This window comes from Zootermopsis nevadensis, unplaced genomic scaffold (assembly GCF_977971745.1).
Source record: "Zootermopsis nevadensis isolate Lab colony 2312 unplaced genomic scaffold, Znev_1.0 Znev_ptg000025l, whole genome shotgun sequence".
NCBI lineage: Eukaryota > Metazoa > Arthropoda > Insecta > Blattodea > Termopsidae > Zootermopsis > Zootermopsis nevadensis.
The window spans coordinates 11,165,863-11,183,934 of record NW_028259157.1 but is presented as its reverse complement, the minus strand read 5'-3'; the positions used below and the strand labels follow the sequence as shown (position 1 = coordinate 11,183,934).

Below are 18,072 nucleotides of genomic sequence, written 5' to 3'. Positions count from 1 at the left end.
AAAAAAGAAGAGAGGAACTGGGACAGGTTTCTCTCTGTGTCCTTTGGATTTACCATCAGTATCATTCCACTGTTGCTCAGTGTTCACTCATATAATTTGAGGGATGCACATTACAAGCCCAGTTCCACAAAGATATAGTCTCACCCTATCACAGAAACAACAACAACAACAAGGTACTGTATTCAATTTTCTAGCCCTTTCATATTTGCTTTCCCCAGTATTCTTTATCACAAAAGGATTATATTCATGATAGGATGGAACTGTTTAAACTCAAATCATCATAAATCTACTGGTTTAGGATCTGAAATGTTACCATCTGTTTGAGAAAGATTGGTAATTTTATTATAATATACAGTATGCATTAATGCTTCAAACAATAACCATTTGAGAAAACATTAAAGTAGGCTGAGATTAACAAGCCAAATGATTCATCAAAGTTTTTAAACCATATCCCATTTCTCTTTTATTGTACAAACTAACAGTGAGAACAATATCTACTGAATAGTTAAAACATTAATTACAGATGACTGCACAATCCCACAAAATGACAAACTGTCCAAAACATGACGGGGGAAGATAGCATAATTAGGACACTGAGAACCCCATAGGCCATATTGGCAAACACATCCACAAACAAATTCATTATACCAGTACACCAATATTGAAAAATGATATGTTCTTTTTTTTTGTTACCTCATCACTAACAATTGCCCATTTAACAGCATATTCCTACTATGTATTTACAGCACTGCAATAAATATCAGGTTGCTATTGTCCTGTTATTCCAAATTATTGATATTTCAGATCTCTCAAATTTTACTTCCATGCTTTGAAAGAAGAACATACTTTAGGAAATGTACTCCTGTAGTATACAAAATAGTATCTTTTTTCTAATTTAATGAATATTAAGATAATGCTGGCAATATTGTTAATAATTTGATTATTGTGCTCAAAACTCTCATATCTGACATATACCAACAACCGGAAGAATAAAACAATTTGTACCTGCGAAGTTATATATATAATAATGACATGCACTCCATATATATTCCATCCTTGAAGTTAGGGTCAATGTTCTGTGTGTGTGTGTTCAAATAGGAAGGAATTCCTTAGCAATGCCCATTTTCTTTGTCTCTACATCATGCTAAACTTTAACGAGCAAAATACAAGTTTCCTCTCTTGTTATTACATTTGGATGAGCACCTACTTCATTACCTGAATCTATGACTGCTATAATCTGCTGATCAGCAAATAGTAATTCACAAGCTGTTAAGTTCCACATACTTTGTTATCAGATGAATCTTTACTAACATGAACAATTACAACTTACAGTTCTTACACTGCACAACCATTCTCTGTCACCTAGTTTGTAGTCTACAGAATATGCTGAATGCTACATTAATTATAAATTTTAATCTGCTTATGACATCACTAAAATTACAACACCAACAAACAATTTACTTAATTTTTTTTTGATGACATGCAATACTGAATATTATTGTATGCATATGCTGATTAAGTTATATTATTAAAAAACTGAGTTATAAGAACATCAAAAAGATTTCAAGTTATATTTAGACCTGAATATTGTACATTATATATCTGGATTTAGACACTTTTCGATTACAATACTCCATGATGAAATTATGTCTTCACACAACAGATTTTTTCATGTCTTAGTAATTAATACCCCAAATCACATGTCAGGTTTAGAAACCCATGTTCAGGTCTTCATTAACCTTCTCGTATCATTACAATGTTGGTGGCCGTTAGAAGCACAAATCATCTTGAATGGAAGGTTGTTTAGGCTATATGTTTAATTACTTCATTAGTTTTTTTGATTGAGTAAAAATATATTGTGTAAAGACACAATAATAACACAAGTTAAACATTCACAACATGGCACTTCAATTATATTCCTGGAAACACTGGAAGTCCCACTGCATAGTATTGTTTTCTACATGGCATTACCACAAATTTCTCTTGTAACAGGAATCTTCTAAATGATATCGGAGGCATTCAATGCTCTATAAAATAACTAATACCAATGGGTCATCATACAGATGCATATATTATAGTTGTGGAAGCCAGTGTAAAATCCAGTACAAATCTTGGTGTATTTCAGAACATACATGCTATATACTGATGAGGTTTTCACACAAGCATGTATGCACGAATAGCAGTCAATCAGAAGGCAATCCCAACATGCTAGAGTAGCAACTCAACATACAAGATCACACTACACTTGAGGCAGTCCTATTTGAAAGTCACACATATCATGACACTGTAATTTCTTTAAATTTATTTAATGTAATCTATGGTGGACGGAGAATGGTTCTTCATTAATTTCACGTCCAATGGCATACCACCATAAACATTATTGCCCTTTACTTCATTTTCTAGACTAAATGTTGTAATTTTCCATTGCAAGATAGCGTTCTGTTACAACACAATCATTTGTACAGCCTTTACAAACTGATATACTGTCTACAGTAGGCAGGTTATATGCTTTGTAGTTTAGTGCAATAATGTGGCCCCTTCTACACATAATAGATACATACACATGCATGTAATTATTATCTATAAGAAATAACAGTTTGTTGATTTGTCTGAAGTAATTTACAATTCTCACATCACACTTTAAAATAATTCTTTAATGTATTTTGGGACTCTGATATTGATACTCTTTTTAATGAAATGGCTGAAACAGTACACTGTAAATTCAATTATTTTTTAAAATAAAATTAACTAAAGCATGTATATATGTGTCCATATATATAAGCAACATCATATAACAATGCGATATCTAATACATGTCCATACAAGCACTACAAATAAAATATTAATATTGCCCACAGACTGAACAAACAAAGTCCAAATCATGTGTTATGAACTCAGATTGTGATTTTATAGGTTATCGTGCCATAGAAGAAGAAGGTTATATCATGTAGCCATGCAGTTGGGTTCCTATAAAAAAAAAATCATATCTACATGACTAGACAGTTTTGAAAACCAGACCACAATGCAAATTTATACCACCATAAAAACCTTTATCACAAGTTTTAAATTTTTTTCTCAAACTGGCTAATTTTGTAAGAAACGATCAAGCAATAACGTTAAATTGTTAAAGCAATCCTAGGCTATAAAATACAAAAAATAATGCAAATATTCCAACAGTGTATGGTAATGATAAAAGCATTGTGGTCATACATGAACTCTCTACTGATGCAAAACCCACAATACATACAATCTTCTTCATTTAATTTATAGGCAATATTCCTATACACATTCATATTCAAGAATAAGGCAAATGACTGCACAAGATAACTTAATACAAAAACTACATACAGAAAACTAGATTCCTTAATTATGCAATTCAAATTTAGGAATAGATAATATACAGCACCCAACAGGTGCTACAATGAATGTAACAATTATTTCCCATAAAAATTTGTAATTTTCCAAAATATATTGTGCAAGACACAAATTCTTGCTGGAACTAAAACACAGATCCGGAAGTATTACTTCCGTTTGCCCACATCTCTTTCACGGACAGAAAATCGATCAGTTTCATATACTTACAAAGTAACAACCATATGTACACACAGTTTCTATTTTAATGCAGCCACACACATTCACATTCATTTGCAAATAATTTTGTCAGGAGAACAGAGATGCCATAAATGTATTGCAAGTAATTACAGTTGTGATATACCTCAGTTTAGAAACCCTCGTGAAATGTAACCCCTAAGTTCTGTTAACAAGTCAATGTGGGAATATAATCCAACATGTAGCACCAAGTATGAATTACAAGGGTGGCTTAGCAGTCCACTCTTTCTGCTGTGCAGGAAGATGTTATCCTAATGTTTTATGAATAAACAGTAATGAACATCTCAATTTACTTTTTATAACTTTTTAAATCACACATCATCTGTGAACTCCGATACAGTGATATGTGCATGGCTGCATTATCTGTAGTTCCTTGGAGTAGTCCTCATTTTTGTGCTTTCAACTGCATGCAAATGAGATTTGGCATCCAACATTTTTTGAACATCTAGAAAATGCTTCCTCCACAATTGTGGAAAGAGAAAGGGATCAAGAGCAAAGAAAATAAGTCAAGGCAGAACTTATATTTTACCACACAAAAGCTATACTAAATTTAATTAGTGATATACTACAGGAAGAAACGTTTAAAAATGAAGGTCAATCATAGATGTTTAGAAAATGTCTTTCGTTCTAGCAGCTGAAAACTCGGAAAAAGGATGACAGTACCAACAAAAGCTATCAATGCCCAAGAGCAAGAAACATGATTACAAGTACACTGAAACAAGACTTAAGAACAAGTTGGAGAGAAGGAATAATTTACACATACAATCACAGTATATTACATTATTACAATACAGTTAATAATAGGATCTTTCCATCTATATATCATACAATCAGGCAGTCGAAGGCTGGTCGCATATATAATTTTTCTTCCCATTGCTCGGAAACTTAGAAAAAATAAACAAAAGGACAAAAACGATGCAAACTGCATCGCCATTAAGTTCGAGCAGAAAAAAAAATTGTTTCTATCAGGTCCCCATAGTCTTTCTTTGCAATTATTTACAAATCTTTCATCCAAGAATTACATGCCACAAATTTCACTTTTGATAAGTTTCACCACTGTGAACTTTACTCAAAGTTGAATAAGACTCTTGTAATTCTTAGTGATGAAATTACAAGCTTTTTTTTGGTTGCTTTGTATGCTGTTTTGCTTTCAGAAATTTGTCCATATTTGATGGTGATCTATAACAGAACAAAGCATTTCCTTCCATTTGTTAAGTCAAGAATTCATGCTGTAGGATGCATGGCTAGATTAATGCAAACAAACTACTAATGTAAACTTAAATGTTATTCCTAGCATATTATTAGCAGTTCTGGAACTATATATCGCTTTGTCTATTCCAATTTTTCACATATATAAAATACATCTTAATGCATATCAAACAAATGTGTAATATGCAATAAAACACTTAAAAATTAATTTAAATATCTTTCCATCATTTTTGAAGAAGAAATTGCCTATAATGCCAACACATACTGAACTCCTCTATAAACGATTATGGGATCCTAAGGTTCACCACTGTTCCAACAGCAGCATAACATTGGATGCTATTTTTAGCCACTTCAAAACCTCACAACTTATTTTTGTAAGATCAAATTTAGTATTACCTGCTCCTTAGGGTTTGGTATATAATTTTTAATTTAATTCATATTATGAATTCCACAACAAAAATAATGTTTATTAAATAACAAAATAGAATAAAATTTAGAAACCTCCATTTTCCACAAATAATTGTGGTACTAACAGAAAGTGTTATTACGTCAACCTCAAGCCTAAAATTGAGAGATGACACCAAGTTTGTTAAGGCAGCCTACCAGAATAACCAACTCCATGGGGAAGTCCTTCGAAAGTCTACAGTATGCTCAGCTAGTCAAAGACTTCCCCAAATTTATGGAATAAAAAGGTTCATTACCATGTTCACAAGAGCTTGCCACTGGTCCAAAACCTGAGCCACATAATTCCAATCCACCCTCTTAAAACCATTTTAATATTATTGTCCAATTTACAGACTACATATACCTTCCTATATACATCACGTTTCCCCAGGTGACTTCTTCCTTTGGGCAGAACAAATTAAGCGTAATATTTGCCTCAATTAAGAGCTTTGCATGTTTCAGTGCCCTTCCAAAGTACACATTCCTCTAATAACATGGGTGCTGTGAATCACAAAATCAATCTTTTGTGAGATTTTCACTGTTCCTATTATATTCTTCAAATATCAGTACATTCTGCAGAAGTTCTTAATAACTTATATTTAGTCATACAGACTTTGGTTTGATCTACAGCAAACTTAAAGCACGATACAGAAAAATATTTTGCTTCTTAGGTCACCATCAAACATGGTCTTTTTATCTTTACATTTTCTTTCAAATTCTAAATTGGACCACAGGTAAGAAAAATAAATCTTATTCCTAAAAGTTTATCAATTACTTAACTAATGACTCTTGTTAATTTATATTTACTTACAACATGAACACATGAGAATGTTTACATGCACATTTCATTTAACAACATGTTAATTAACCAATTTATCTTTTAAGTTAAGAATTCTGCCTTTACTGTAGTTCACCTATAATGAAGGAAACCCCAGACAAATGAAATCACACTGCCTTATACACAGGTAGTTAGTTCATCACCAACAGAGTTCTGTGCATAGTTTCACAATTACATACTCACAACAGAACATGACAATGATGTTAAAACTGCTGCTTAGGATTTTGTTTTTATTAACACTACAAATTCTTTTCACACTCATTGTTTTTAACACAAAACTTTATTTAAAAAGCGTAACTGATAAATGTATTATTTACAGTTCTCAATCTGCATGTTGTAAGTCTACAATGAACATCCAAAAACTGTCAAAATAGGAGTAAAAAGGAAAGTGTTAATATTCTTAGTTCAAAATGGCAGAAAAAATAATATTCTATACTTTAATTCACATATCAGCACCTTCTTCCAGGTAATGACTACTAAAACTGGAAGGGTTATGCTTAAGAAATTTTATGACTTAACTGTAACTGATGTATTCAATGAATGTGGACGAGGTAATACATAAGAACATTTTCATAGATCTGAAATACGACAAACTAGTAACTTATAAACAAACTTACCTATGGTCCAACAACAAAACATATTTTCAATTAACAACATTAATGAAAAATAGAATTCTCTGTTTTATTTTTTTATATTATTAGTTTTTTACATCATTCTGTAAAAATTGGCAGTGACATTTTCCTGTACAAGGTACCTCATACTTCTTTCTCAAATTCAAAAATAAAGTAGAAAAACTATTTTTCTGCAATCCAAATCACATCACCTCTTTACTCACACATAATGTCTCTCTCATTCAACACTGCCAACAAATAACTGCTGAGGTAAGTTGTTCTGTGTGCAGCTGCACAGATTGTCAAATCTGTATCCAAAAAACACGAAAAAGTCTGTCTTTATTATGTTACTTAATAGCTACATGAAATAAGAGCTGTCAAGACTTTCAAGCACTGAATAAAAGTGTCTAATGACAATAATTTAATGTCAGTAATGCCAAAGATGCCACAATTAATTTTTAGTTGATAAAATAAAACAAACTTAAAATGTGCATTCAATTTACTTAAATTCTGCAATCAAAACCAACATATTCAAAGGGATAGATCACTTTATATTGTATCAGTTGTTCAGACTTTACCATGTTACTACCTGCTCGTAATCAGAAGGCTATGATCATTCCTCATCTTACACTTTCAAAAGGATGTTGTATGCTTGATTCAGACAGATAGCATTATTTAATCATCCTTTTGTCAAATGGACAGAACATATAGACCTGAATAAAAATTACATAAATGTTATATATGATGAGTAAGAAGTAGTTGTTACCTACTTTAAGGTGTTATCCATGTGTGTGAATTTGTGTAAAGGTAGTTTCTAAAAGTACCACAACAGAAGCTGAACAAACAGTGCTGCCTGCATGTACTTATCCAAGTTTTAATATGAATCACAAATGGTACTTTTCTCTCTTATCAATCGTGTTTTAGATTGGAACACAGTTTTGACAATCATGGCCATGCACGTATGTATAACTAATAATAATCTTAATTGTTCTAACAATCTGAATTGCACTATATTCCTGAATATTGTTTGTATCTTTGTAAAGCAATGCAACATTTTTAATACACAAGGCATAATTCAAATGTCTGGCACAAACATATGGGTGAGTTCTACATACTAAAGCAATAAAAAAGTTCACAGTTTAAGCAATTTTAGATTTTCAAATTGATGAGGATGACAATGCTGTTCTGGGTTTTGGTGTAGTGTACGATTTGTAGATGCATCTTCATCTATCTACAAGTCTGCAAAGCGCAAAAATCCAAAACATAACAGGATCTAGAAAAGACTCCTTTCTGATTACAACCCTTCTTTCCTTCCAGAGTTTTATTTTGTTTTCTCTTTCAATCTGCAGTTGGGGCGTCACTGTGCATCAGAGGCAAAACAGGAAGACGACACACAATGACAAAGAGTCAGATAAACGTTTCATGTTACACCAAAACTGCCAGTGGCATATCTGTTCAAATCCAAATTCTGCATCTCAAGTCTATAAATTTAACTTTTTATCCAATGACAATACCAGAAAATATGTAACCATATCAGTGTTAAAAATCAAACAAATTTGTGCAGTGTGTTTAATAAAAAAGAATGCGTATTCATTCCAAGATATGGCAAAAATGTGTATTTTATTGGATATTAAAAGAAAGTATGCCCACAGCATCTAAACAGCAACTTTCAGAAAATCATTTGGAGCACTTCCTATAAAATACGACTGCAGAGAGGTAGCAATAAAAGCATCGTGCCATGTTAGAAATTCTGGAAAGGAAAAACAGAACTATAATTCAGAAAGGAGGCTTTTGTAGACCCATGTTCACATCAAGCAAATTATTATCATGTGAACAATTCACCCTCACATTTGCGCTAGACTTTTAAATTAATGCACTGTATATAATTCATTTTTTGTTTCTTGGAAGGAATCAATTCTTGGAATCCAATGACTAAAGGTAATGTTTATTTGAGCCAAATGCTAGGAAAACCATAATGTTCATGAAAAATGATTAGAGAAGAGTATTTTTAGTTTTTCATGTTTCAATACCTGAATCTATATTACTAATGACTCCAAATTATATTTCTAGTCGAGAGCAACAAATTCACTTGAATTCCATGTAGCAGATTATTAAATTTAGTAAACTCTTCATTCAGAATATTTTCAATATATTAATCTAAATTTTCAGCAGTTTTCAAGCTTCAACCTGAAAGTAAAATTTGGTATAAAAAAAACAACTAAAAGAACAACAAAATAATTATGACAGTCAAAGGCTTGAAAGAAGGTTTCCTTCTAATCAACCAACAAATACTTCTTTGCAGTACTTATCAACTGTACACTTTCATCTGCATTCATGCATCCCTCTCCAATAGACAATTTATTTATATTTAGTGTTACTCTTTAGACTGAAAAATATATGTGTATTATATTATATATATGTATTTCAAACAAGCTGCACCTCATGATAACAGACTGTAATGACAGGCAGAGATATTAATAAGCATTCAATTTGAGTGTTAAGCTGATCAGGGGCATGTTCCAGTGGCCTCTAAAATAGTGTGCATTCATATATTGTTTCTGGCAAATCAAGAGGTAAGCTACAGCTATGCTCTTTCACATTCATTGAAATGTATGTTTACATGACAGCTTATTTATTTACAGCATATTTAACAACACTGTCAGCAACTCAGACTATATAGTGTTCAATGATAGGATAATGAATTGGAAAAGATACAGAAGGAATTTAAGGTACTATCCCAGCATCTGCAATGAGGGGCTGTGGAAAACCCTGAAAAACTTGGTCAAGATAGTTATTAAGCCAAGATTTGGTCCCAGGACCTGAATACAAAACCAGCAGACCCCTCAGCTGTAGCATTTGGTAGCTTATTATTTCACAACTACCTAACGAGATTGGGTAAGTGTACTGTCCTGACCTTGTACAAGAGGCAAAATTGTTTATATGGTTAGCACAGGAACCAAATACAAGACACATTTTACAGTAAGCATCAAAATGATTCATGCACTATAAAACCTGGAACTGGGCCCAACCTCTCTAGTTTAAGAATGAAACTATCTCAGCCAACTTTATGTACCAATTTCTTGAATGTTTTATCATCATAAACTGAAAGGTTTAGGCCTTTTGACCTGTTCTGATCTCTACATTACTAAAAATGATCCTTCCAATTGTTCAAATAATAAATTTTCATGTGAATTGTATATTTAATATTGTGAACACCTTAATTATGAATACTTGTAGGAAAACTTTTTTTCTTTGTAAATACGCATACTCTGAAATGACACATTGCAGTAGACACATTTTCAAAAATTCATGAAAATAATACAATCACGATCTCACTACAGAATGTCTGTACATCGGGAGATGTGTCATACCAGGAGACTACGATTGTGTTATTCTTATGGGCACAAAAGCCAACCATCTATGGAACAATCCCTTGATTGCAGCTTAATTCAACATCGTGCTCAATTTTTAAACTCTCTGATCAGTCTGTCACAAGCGGTGAAATCAAGAAATGATGCTAGAAATGCCTTATCTGCTACAGGAATAACATTTTCAATCCCAAACCACAAATAGTAAGTAATTTTATTAAATGTATTCTATTTCAAAGGCGATGTTATTTCTCGGTGAGATGCGACTTCCTAGCAAATACTCATACTTGGTATTATATCAACAGTTTACAAGTTGTTTAAAGCGTCAACCAGCAAGTAAATTATTCTGACTCCTCTCCACAAAATTAACTTCATCCTTTGCAATCTATGCAACAATTTAGGCCTTAATTTACACAGGCAACAAACACAGGAATATGAAGTGTGTAAAGATTATTACTTAATAATCTGTATTATTATTTTCAAACTATGAAAGTTTTTACCAATGGTCCTACAGCAATTGCAATGAATTAGAATCATAACACAGTTTTCTAATACGGACATCAAATAATGAACTATTGTATAATACAATTTTGAAGTCTTATTCAAAATCATTACACCAAACAATCAGAAAATACACACTTAAAACCTGACACAAGAACTTAGCATTTCTAACATCTTCTCTTGGTTTTTAAAGAAAATCCAGACTGGGTAATAATATAGTGCATTAGAAATTACAATGACAAGCATGAACATTCTATTGAATCAAGAATAAATAACATGCTCATGAGCAGGTGCCCCCCATAAAAATAAGTCCATTTTTACAGGATCCCATTCACTTGAAGTACAAATTCAACTAACACACTACAGAACACTTGAGCTTGAAATTTGCTATATGCATGATATCAATCTTATTTTCACTTTTTTATTCACATTAGTCTCGAGAAAGTGAACTCCCAATGAAAACATTCAATGTAACAAAACCCAAGAAGTTCACTGTTGGCTTAAATGTTAATTTTGCAAAATATTTATTTAAATCAAAGATAAAATATTCACTCAAGTGTTCCACAAATTCAAAAACATATTTTCACCCAGTGAATACTGAAAGGGGGTATCTTTTTGGTAATACATTCAAGCAAAAAGTGTCTCCTGACTGACAAAAAAATTCTTAGTCTCTTAAATAAAAGGTGAGACACAACTGGCTTGCCAATGCCTTCTGCTAAATTTAACCAAGAAACTCAAAATGATGTATCAAATTCTGTACAGTCCAAGATTATGATCACTATATACTTCTATGACTTGATACAATAATTCCTACTTTTGAGATGAAAGCCATCACACAGCAAATATGTGACCCAAACTGGATTTTCATTTCTTATCAAAAATAAATTTCTCCAATAGAAATAAACATCAAGCATATTCCACAACATTATTACTGTCAATAAACTTTCTATATCCTACCTCAAAATCTATAAAAAAAATCTTAAAATAAATATTACTAAAAGTACCTTAGCCCAAGTTAGTCAACAGAAACACTACAACGCACAACAGTGTTACAATGCTGACAAAGAAAGCAGGAAGTGAGCTTCTGAAATCTATACAAATATTTACAGTACATTTACAGAAAATTAATGTCTCACTACAACTAAATCTATTGAAGTATGCGGTATCTGCCTCTTACATGACTGATCTTGATTGATACTGCATCTATCAGCATCGATGTTGATTTCTACTGACCAGCTAAAACTGTGGAGGTAATTTCCCAAAGCAGTATATTCTACAACACTTCAGGTAGGAAGCATGCATAATTTAAATCGACAGAACATTTCATACTACAATGTACATAGGTCACAAAGAAACGAGTATTCTAGCATTTGACAATTCTATACACTTTGAGGACTAGATTAACATTCTTTGTTTCATTAAAATCTTTTCAATTTCTCTGTGATTAAAGTCTTATTTTGCCAATCTATTAATTTCCAAATGGGTCACTTCCACATATGAGACAGTGTTCTAACGAGAGGCATAAGGACCACCATGAGGTTAGGCAAAGCATTACAAAGGGTTTTTAATGTGAATCGGAAATGACAACCTCCACTTCCTTTAATAGAATGGGACAACAGTAAACACATTATTACTACATTCAGTATCCTCACGCAATTCTAACAACACATTCTTGCTATGAAGTAAATATCACGAAATATCTCTAAATGAGAGTACTTAACTACAAATTTATACTTCAACAGATCTTCATAATATTACTTTCAAATATCTAGACTTCCATATATTTACCAGAGTATGAATTTCAGCCATTTCATTACAAAAAAATGTACTGGTTATGCAATATATAGTTCAAAGCCAGTTACAATAACAAAAAGAAAGTGATTCATAATTTTAAACAACTTAAATTTACAATTTTAAGGAAATATTTACTGTCTAACATAATCTGACTAAGGATCCCAGCAATGCTTCAAATTACAAGCTGCAAAACAAGAAAATATGTATGTTAATATTGTCAAACCTGCATATGAAGAACATAATTGTCTACAATTTTGAATCTAAAATGCATGTTCTAGTGAACACTGACTGCTATTTCTCTCATTTTTGTAAATAAGATTGTTACCAAAACATTCTGTACTCACATGATGGCTAAAAGTACTGTTAAGTTAACATTATGGTACAGCCTTGTCAACCACTTCAGAAATTAACCGAATGCAGTGCATGTTGAAACTGTCATAATAAATGACATGGCACACACATACGCCTCTCGTCTCATCAACCATCAGGCTAAAGCCCTCTTCCAGTTACTACTCTTATCAGCTATTCCATCAAAACAGAAAACTGACCTATCGTGCGTAAGAGCCACAGTGTCAACTTCCACAAAAATTACACATTTTCTATATACATGACATTCTCTTTGGGGAAGATAATATAACCTACCTCTCCTTACGTGATGACCGTAGGAGTATCTCTGCCAGTATGAATCTTAATTTCTGTCACATCCAACGCAATGTGTATGAGAGGAGCAAGCACAACCTGTGAAGTAGTGTTACACTGTTAATGTTGCAAAGGGGAGAGACTTACATCTCTGTGGAACTGCAACTACCAAAGGACCCACTACATGAGTGACTATGGTGCAGCGATACAAAGACAATGATGGGGGGGAAACTGAAGAACTTGAAGAAAAACCTGTCTCGCTGCCAAGGTGTCCACCACAAATCACACACTGCCCATGGCATCAATCCAGCCCTCCAAAGTGAGACGCTAGAAAGTAATCACCCGAGACATGGCATGGCCTATGTCACACTTTTAGAAATATATATCACACTAAAAGAGAATAAGCTACTATTGACCAGCACATTTAGGTTCCAAGTACTGTTAAACCAGAATGTCCCAAAAACAGAATTAAGTTCAAGATGATCTGCTGACAAAAGATGGGCAAAAGTAAACCATACATAACATACGGTCCAATGAAAATTATGCATATTCTGAAATACATACTAAAATTTATCAAACAACCCACATGAATGTGTAATGACAAACCTGGGCATCCTTCAGAATCAGTCTTTCATCCTTCTCATAACTGTCTACATATATCCTGACTGTCGCCCCTGAACTTCCAGTACCACTCAACCTGACAATGATACGAGAGCCATCCTCAAACAGCAATCTGATACCCTGCAATAGAACACCAAGAATTCTAATTCACGATGCAGAGCAGCAAATGAAGAAGCAAAGATCATTTATTTATAGTTTATTTAACGACGCTTTTTCAGTTGCTCAGAATATAGACGGTTGAATGAGAGGATGATTGTGAATTATGAATCAGAAAGGATGTGGAAGGAAGCAGTCATGGTATAATTGAAGGTACTTAAAGGACTGAGGAAAACCACGGAAAACCTCAGTCAGGATAGCTTGTCTCTGGGCCAATATTTGAACCTGGGACCTCCAAAATAAGAAGCAGGAGTTCCAACCAACTTGACCATGACGTTTGGTGCAACAGTCATGATCAGACAACTCCAATAGGTCTCACCCACAATATACAGCTAAACATCTGGTACTTACAACTTTCCATTAAAATTTGCATCGTGTTTTCAACAACTTAAAAATCTTCAATCTGTTTCAAATAGTGTATTTTTCTACTGATGTAGTTCATGATTCATGTGATTATCATGTTATTTATTTTCCAAAAATATCCCTTTACTTTTCTTGGTAGCACCAGTTGCAAATATGTGTTACACCTAGGGTCACATTTCATGCACATCGGGTTCAAAATGTGTGCTCTGGACACCAAGCAGTAGAAAAGTGAAAATAATTTATTCTTTTAACTGACAATTGTGTCAATTACATTTTTGTACATAAACATTTTATCATACCAACTTTCAAGAACTGGTGTACAATAGATGAAATTGTGGAATGTACCTGTTTTGGTGTTAAGCTGCCATCTATTGGATCTTCATAACAAAAGTTGTCTGCCTGTTTCACAACATAGCTTTTATTTCTATGAATGATTTGTGTTCCAATATAAACAGGTGATGTCACTATCTGTTCAAGTTTGTGCAACATATAGGCACAGTTATCTGCAGGGCAATTTTCATAATCATACCTGGAAAGAAAGAAAAAATCAGACTGCCAACACCCATCGATCCTTGCTTTATATGTACATTCTACCTCCAGGGAATCTCAGTATTCTAGTAAAATAATCCAGATGTTCATGTGTTTCAGAAACAGATTAAAAACACAATTCTACATTCCTTAACCATTTCAATATGAATTCTGAGTACATTTATTGCCTCGGTGGGGTATCTGGTGTAAAAATATACTCACTCATAGTATGTCCCAAAAAAAATAATTTCTGAAGAAATCCTACTCAGACCACAAAGTAATATTTTACATATACAGGGTGGGCGGGAAGTAAGCAGGCAAGCGGCCAGCCATCTCCGTTGCCATTGCGCGTGCTGCCTCTCTCGGCCACACTGCCCACACCACCGACGCGCGAATTATTAAATCCTATTTCGTAACGTATATGTACACATTATTTTCATTACGACTGTACATCTACCCTTGTAACCTACCCTTAACACTATACAACATTTCACTTATCTTAAAAAGAATATTAATCACAAATGACACGACAGAAATGAAACTGACCTTGTAAAGAAGTTTCTGCCAAACTTCTTCCAATGAGAAACCAAAAGTTCCTCTACACCTTTCTTCTCACAGGCAATAACCTGCAGCCACGCCAGGGCAGCCCATATTCCATCCTTCTCACGGATATGATCGGATCCTGTGCTGTGTCATTATAAATACAAGCAGAACATTTTTGACCTTCCTACTCTGCAAATCTTTCACATGAAATTTCAGGAACTCAGGCATTGGTATAAGTATCAGTACATCTAGCGCCTACACCAAGTGATTTTGAGGAAATTTAGTGTTTTATGCAAATTATGCCTCAAAGAGTGCTTTCACCAGAAACATTTCTTGTTTTACAGTGTATTTACTAAACTTAAAAGTCATTTTATGTGGATACGGCCAACACTATCATTGCAGTTATTAACGAGATAATCTCCAAAATTCTGTACGAACGACCCGCTTACCCAAAGCTCTCTTCCCCACAAAGTGACAGCTGATCTGCATCCATTAAGGAACCAAAGAACTTCCATCCTGTGGGTACCTCATAAAAGTCAATACCTGTAGCACTTGCAACTCTGAAACCCAACAGTAACAAAATCAACACACTACTACTAAAAACTCAGATTTTGAACTCAGTTACCAATATTCTACAGGCTATCACACTTAAGTACCTGTTGAATTTCAATACACATCACATAGAACTTATTCTATTGAAATCTGTCTAAAAGAGAGATTGGGTTGAGCAGAAACCTATATTTTTTGGATAACTTTCCAGGTTCTTATACTCTCATTTAAACGTTCACATAAATTTAAAGAGAGAGAGAGAGACTCACCTATCAATTGCGCCAGCAGTGGGCATGCTGCGGGCAAATCCCTTGATACCTGTTATTTTGAAATATGGTATGTGATGGAGATGGGCCCCCAGCACAGCGAGCGAGTCAGAAGGGGTCACAAAAAATGCTTTCTTCCCCAGAATCATGTTTCGGTCCTGAAATACAGTACTTTTCAGATGTAACAATTCATTATGAACCACAAAATTAGAAAGTGTCACCATTATAACAGCTAGGGCCTTTCAAAGGAAGAATTCCAATTTTATATCCCAAGAGAAAAGGTGTTATGGACTGCTGAACTGAAATATTGGTAGTTTCGGATAGTAATTTTTCATCATATCACTGGATTCCTTTCATAAGTCTGCAGTTTACTAACCAAACTCACTCTCACAAACTGCTGATTCGTGTTGTCCCGAGATCCAACATGTGGCAACTCACCAGTGTGCCAGTTGCTGCACAAACACATTTGCCCAAGTGTCACACTCTGAATAAATACGTAAGTTGGGCAATGTCCAATTTTATTGAAACCAAAAATGACTCACCCCATCACCATCAAATGCTGCACCAAAATCATGAATTCCTTCTTTCATGGCGTCAACCAGCTGAACAGCATAAGTTAAATTAGGATCTGGATGAAGACCTCCAAAATCTTCTAAAGGCTTCGTATTCACTATGCTACTCTCATCTGCTCCAAGTTCATTCACGAAAATCTGCCTTACGTAAGGACCGGTAACTGTACAGAACATTTCCAATGCCAAAATTAAGTCAGTTTCTAGAATAAAATATGTGAAGTATTCTGAGAAAAAAGAACCAGAATGCTAAAATCTCCGAAACACACAACACATAAGAGTAATAGTGAATTCAGATCCTTCACAACTTTTTTTTACGAGAAAATAATAAAGGATGCTACTGGCCGCCTTCGTAACCATGGGAAGTTCAAAGACGTTTGCCTCTTTTCCAATTTATAGAATCAAGAAACAAAACTGTTACAACTTATATGACATTCATTGTTTATATTTAAATTCCTGTTACCTAACCTCACACATTCAGCTGAGTCACTTCATTTATCATTCACAGTAGGTTCCAGACCGATAACACCGACAAAATATAAAATAACCGCTAAAAGACTTCACATTGTAAAGTTCTAAACTTAACATATTCTTCTGTAAAGGCACATCTGCAACTTACCACCATTCATAGAATCAATGAGAATTTTGAATGGCTTCCGGCCCTCCGATCCTTTAAGGAGCTCTCTTAGACTGTCAAAATCAAATATTTCTTTCATGAGCCCGACATAATCAGCCACCGAATCTACGACTTCCACATTAAATTCATTGCCGTCAACCTGTGAAATTAGTAAAAGAATGCAATGTTTAAAGAGCACTGTCAAATACAAAGAAATTCACATGTGAACAAGTAAAAGCAGACACTTTATGAAAGAACCATGTTTATACAAATACTGATTACATATTGCACTTCTGAATTATATCAATCTGTACAACCTTTGCAGTTGGAACAAAATTATATTCAGTTCCTTTGCAATCAGAGTTACAAAATGTGCAGTATTCACATATACGAGGGCGTTTCAAAAAGTAACAGCAAATTGACAATATTTCATGAAACGAATACCTCAGGCATTTCAAACTCCCACGCAGGGAAGATACATTCTTAGAAAAGGTTTTGACACGGCCCATTAGATGGCGTGGTGTGCTTAATTGGAAGGGATGCATATACAAAATGGTGGCACCCTTAGCTGTTTGCACCGTAGAGCAGCGAGCAATCATCAGATTTTTGTGGTCGGAAGGTGTGAAACCTCGTGAAATTCATAGAAGAATGCTGCAACAGTATGGAGATGCCTGTAATGGCGAGAGAAGAGTGTTCGAGTGGGTAGATGTGTTTAAAAATGGGTGAACATCAATCCGTGATGACCGACGCTCCGGTCGTCCGTGATAACGCACGCCCTCACGCGGCTGCTGCAACTCTTTGACACCGTTCAGAGATTGAGATTTCAGATCTTACAGCATCCCCCATAC

General features: G+C 34.0%; 1 protein-coding gene across 4 annotated transcripts in view; it reads right to left on the bottom strand.

Moving 5' to 3' along the window:
• Positions 1-319: 319 nt before the first annotated feature.
• Positions 320-18,072, bottom strand: part of Pgm1 (phosphoglucose mutase 1) — a 33,669-nt gene continuing 15,916 nt past the window's right edge. For all 4 annotated transcript variants that reach the window (XM_022071475.2, XM_087355815.1, XM_022071477.2 and 1 more), the window contains 9 exons: positions 17,228-17,384; positions 16,582-16,772; positions 16,043-16,197; positions 15,674-15,784; positions 15,228-15,368; positions 14,499-14,682; positions 13,620-13,754; positions 13,017-13,112; positions 320-12,558 (listed from right to left, as the gene is read on the bottom strand). In XM_022071475.2, coding sequence (XP_021927167.1) covers positions 13,023-13,112; positions 13,620-13,754; positions 14,499-14,682; positions 15,228-15,368; positions 15,674-15,784; positions 16,043-16,197; positions 16,582-16,772; positions 17,228-17,384 — 1,164 coding nt within the window. In that variant the 3' untranslated portion in view covers positions 320-12,558; positions 13,017-13,022. The remainder of the gene's footprint in view (positions 12,559-13,016; positions 13,113-13,619; positions 13,755-14,498; positions 14,683-15,227; positions 15,369-15,673; positions 15,785-16,042; positions 16,198-16,581; positions 16,773-17,227; positions 17,385-18,072) is intronic.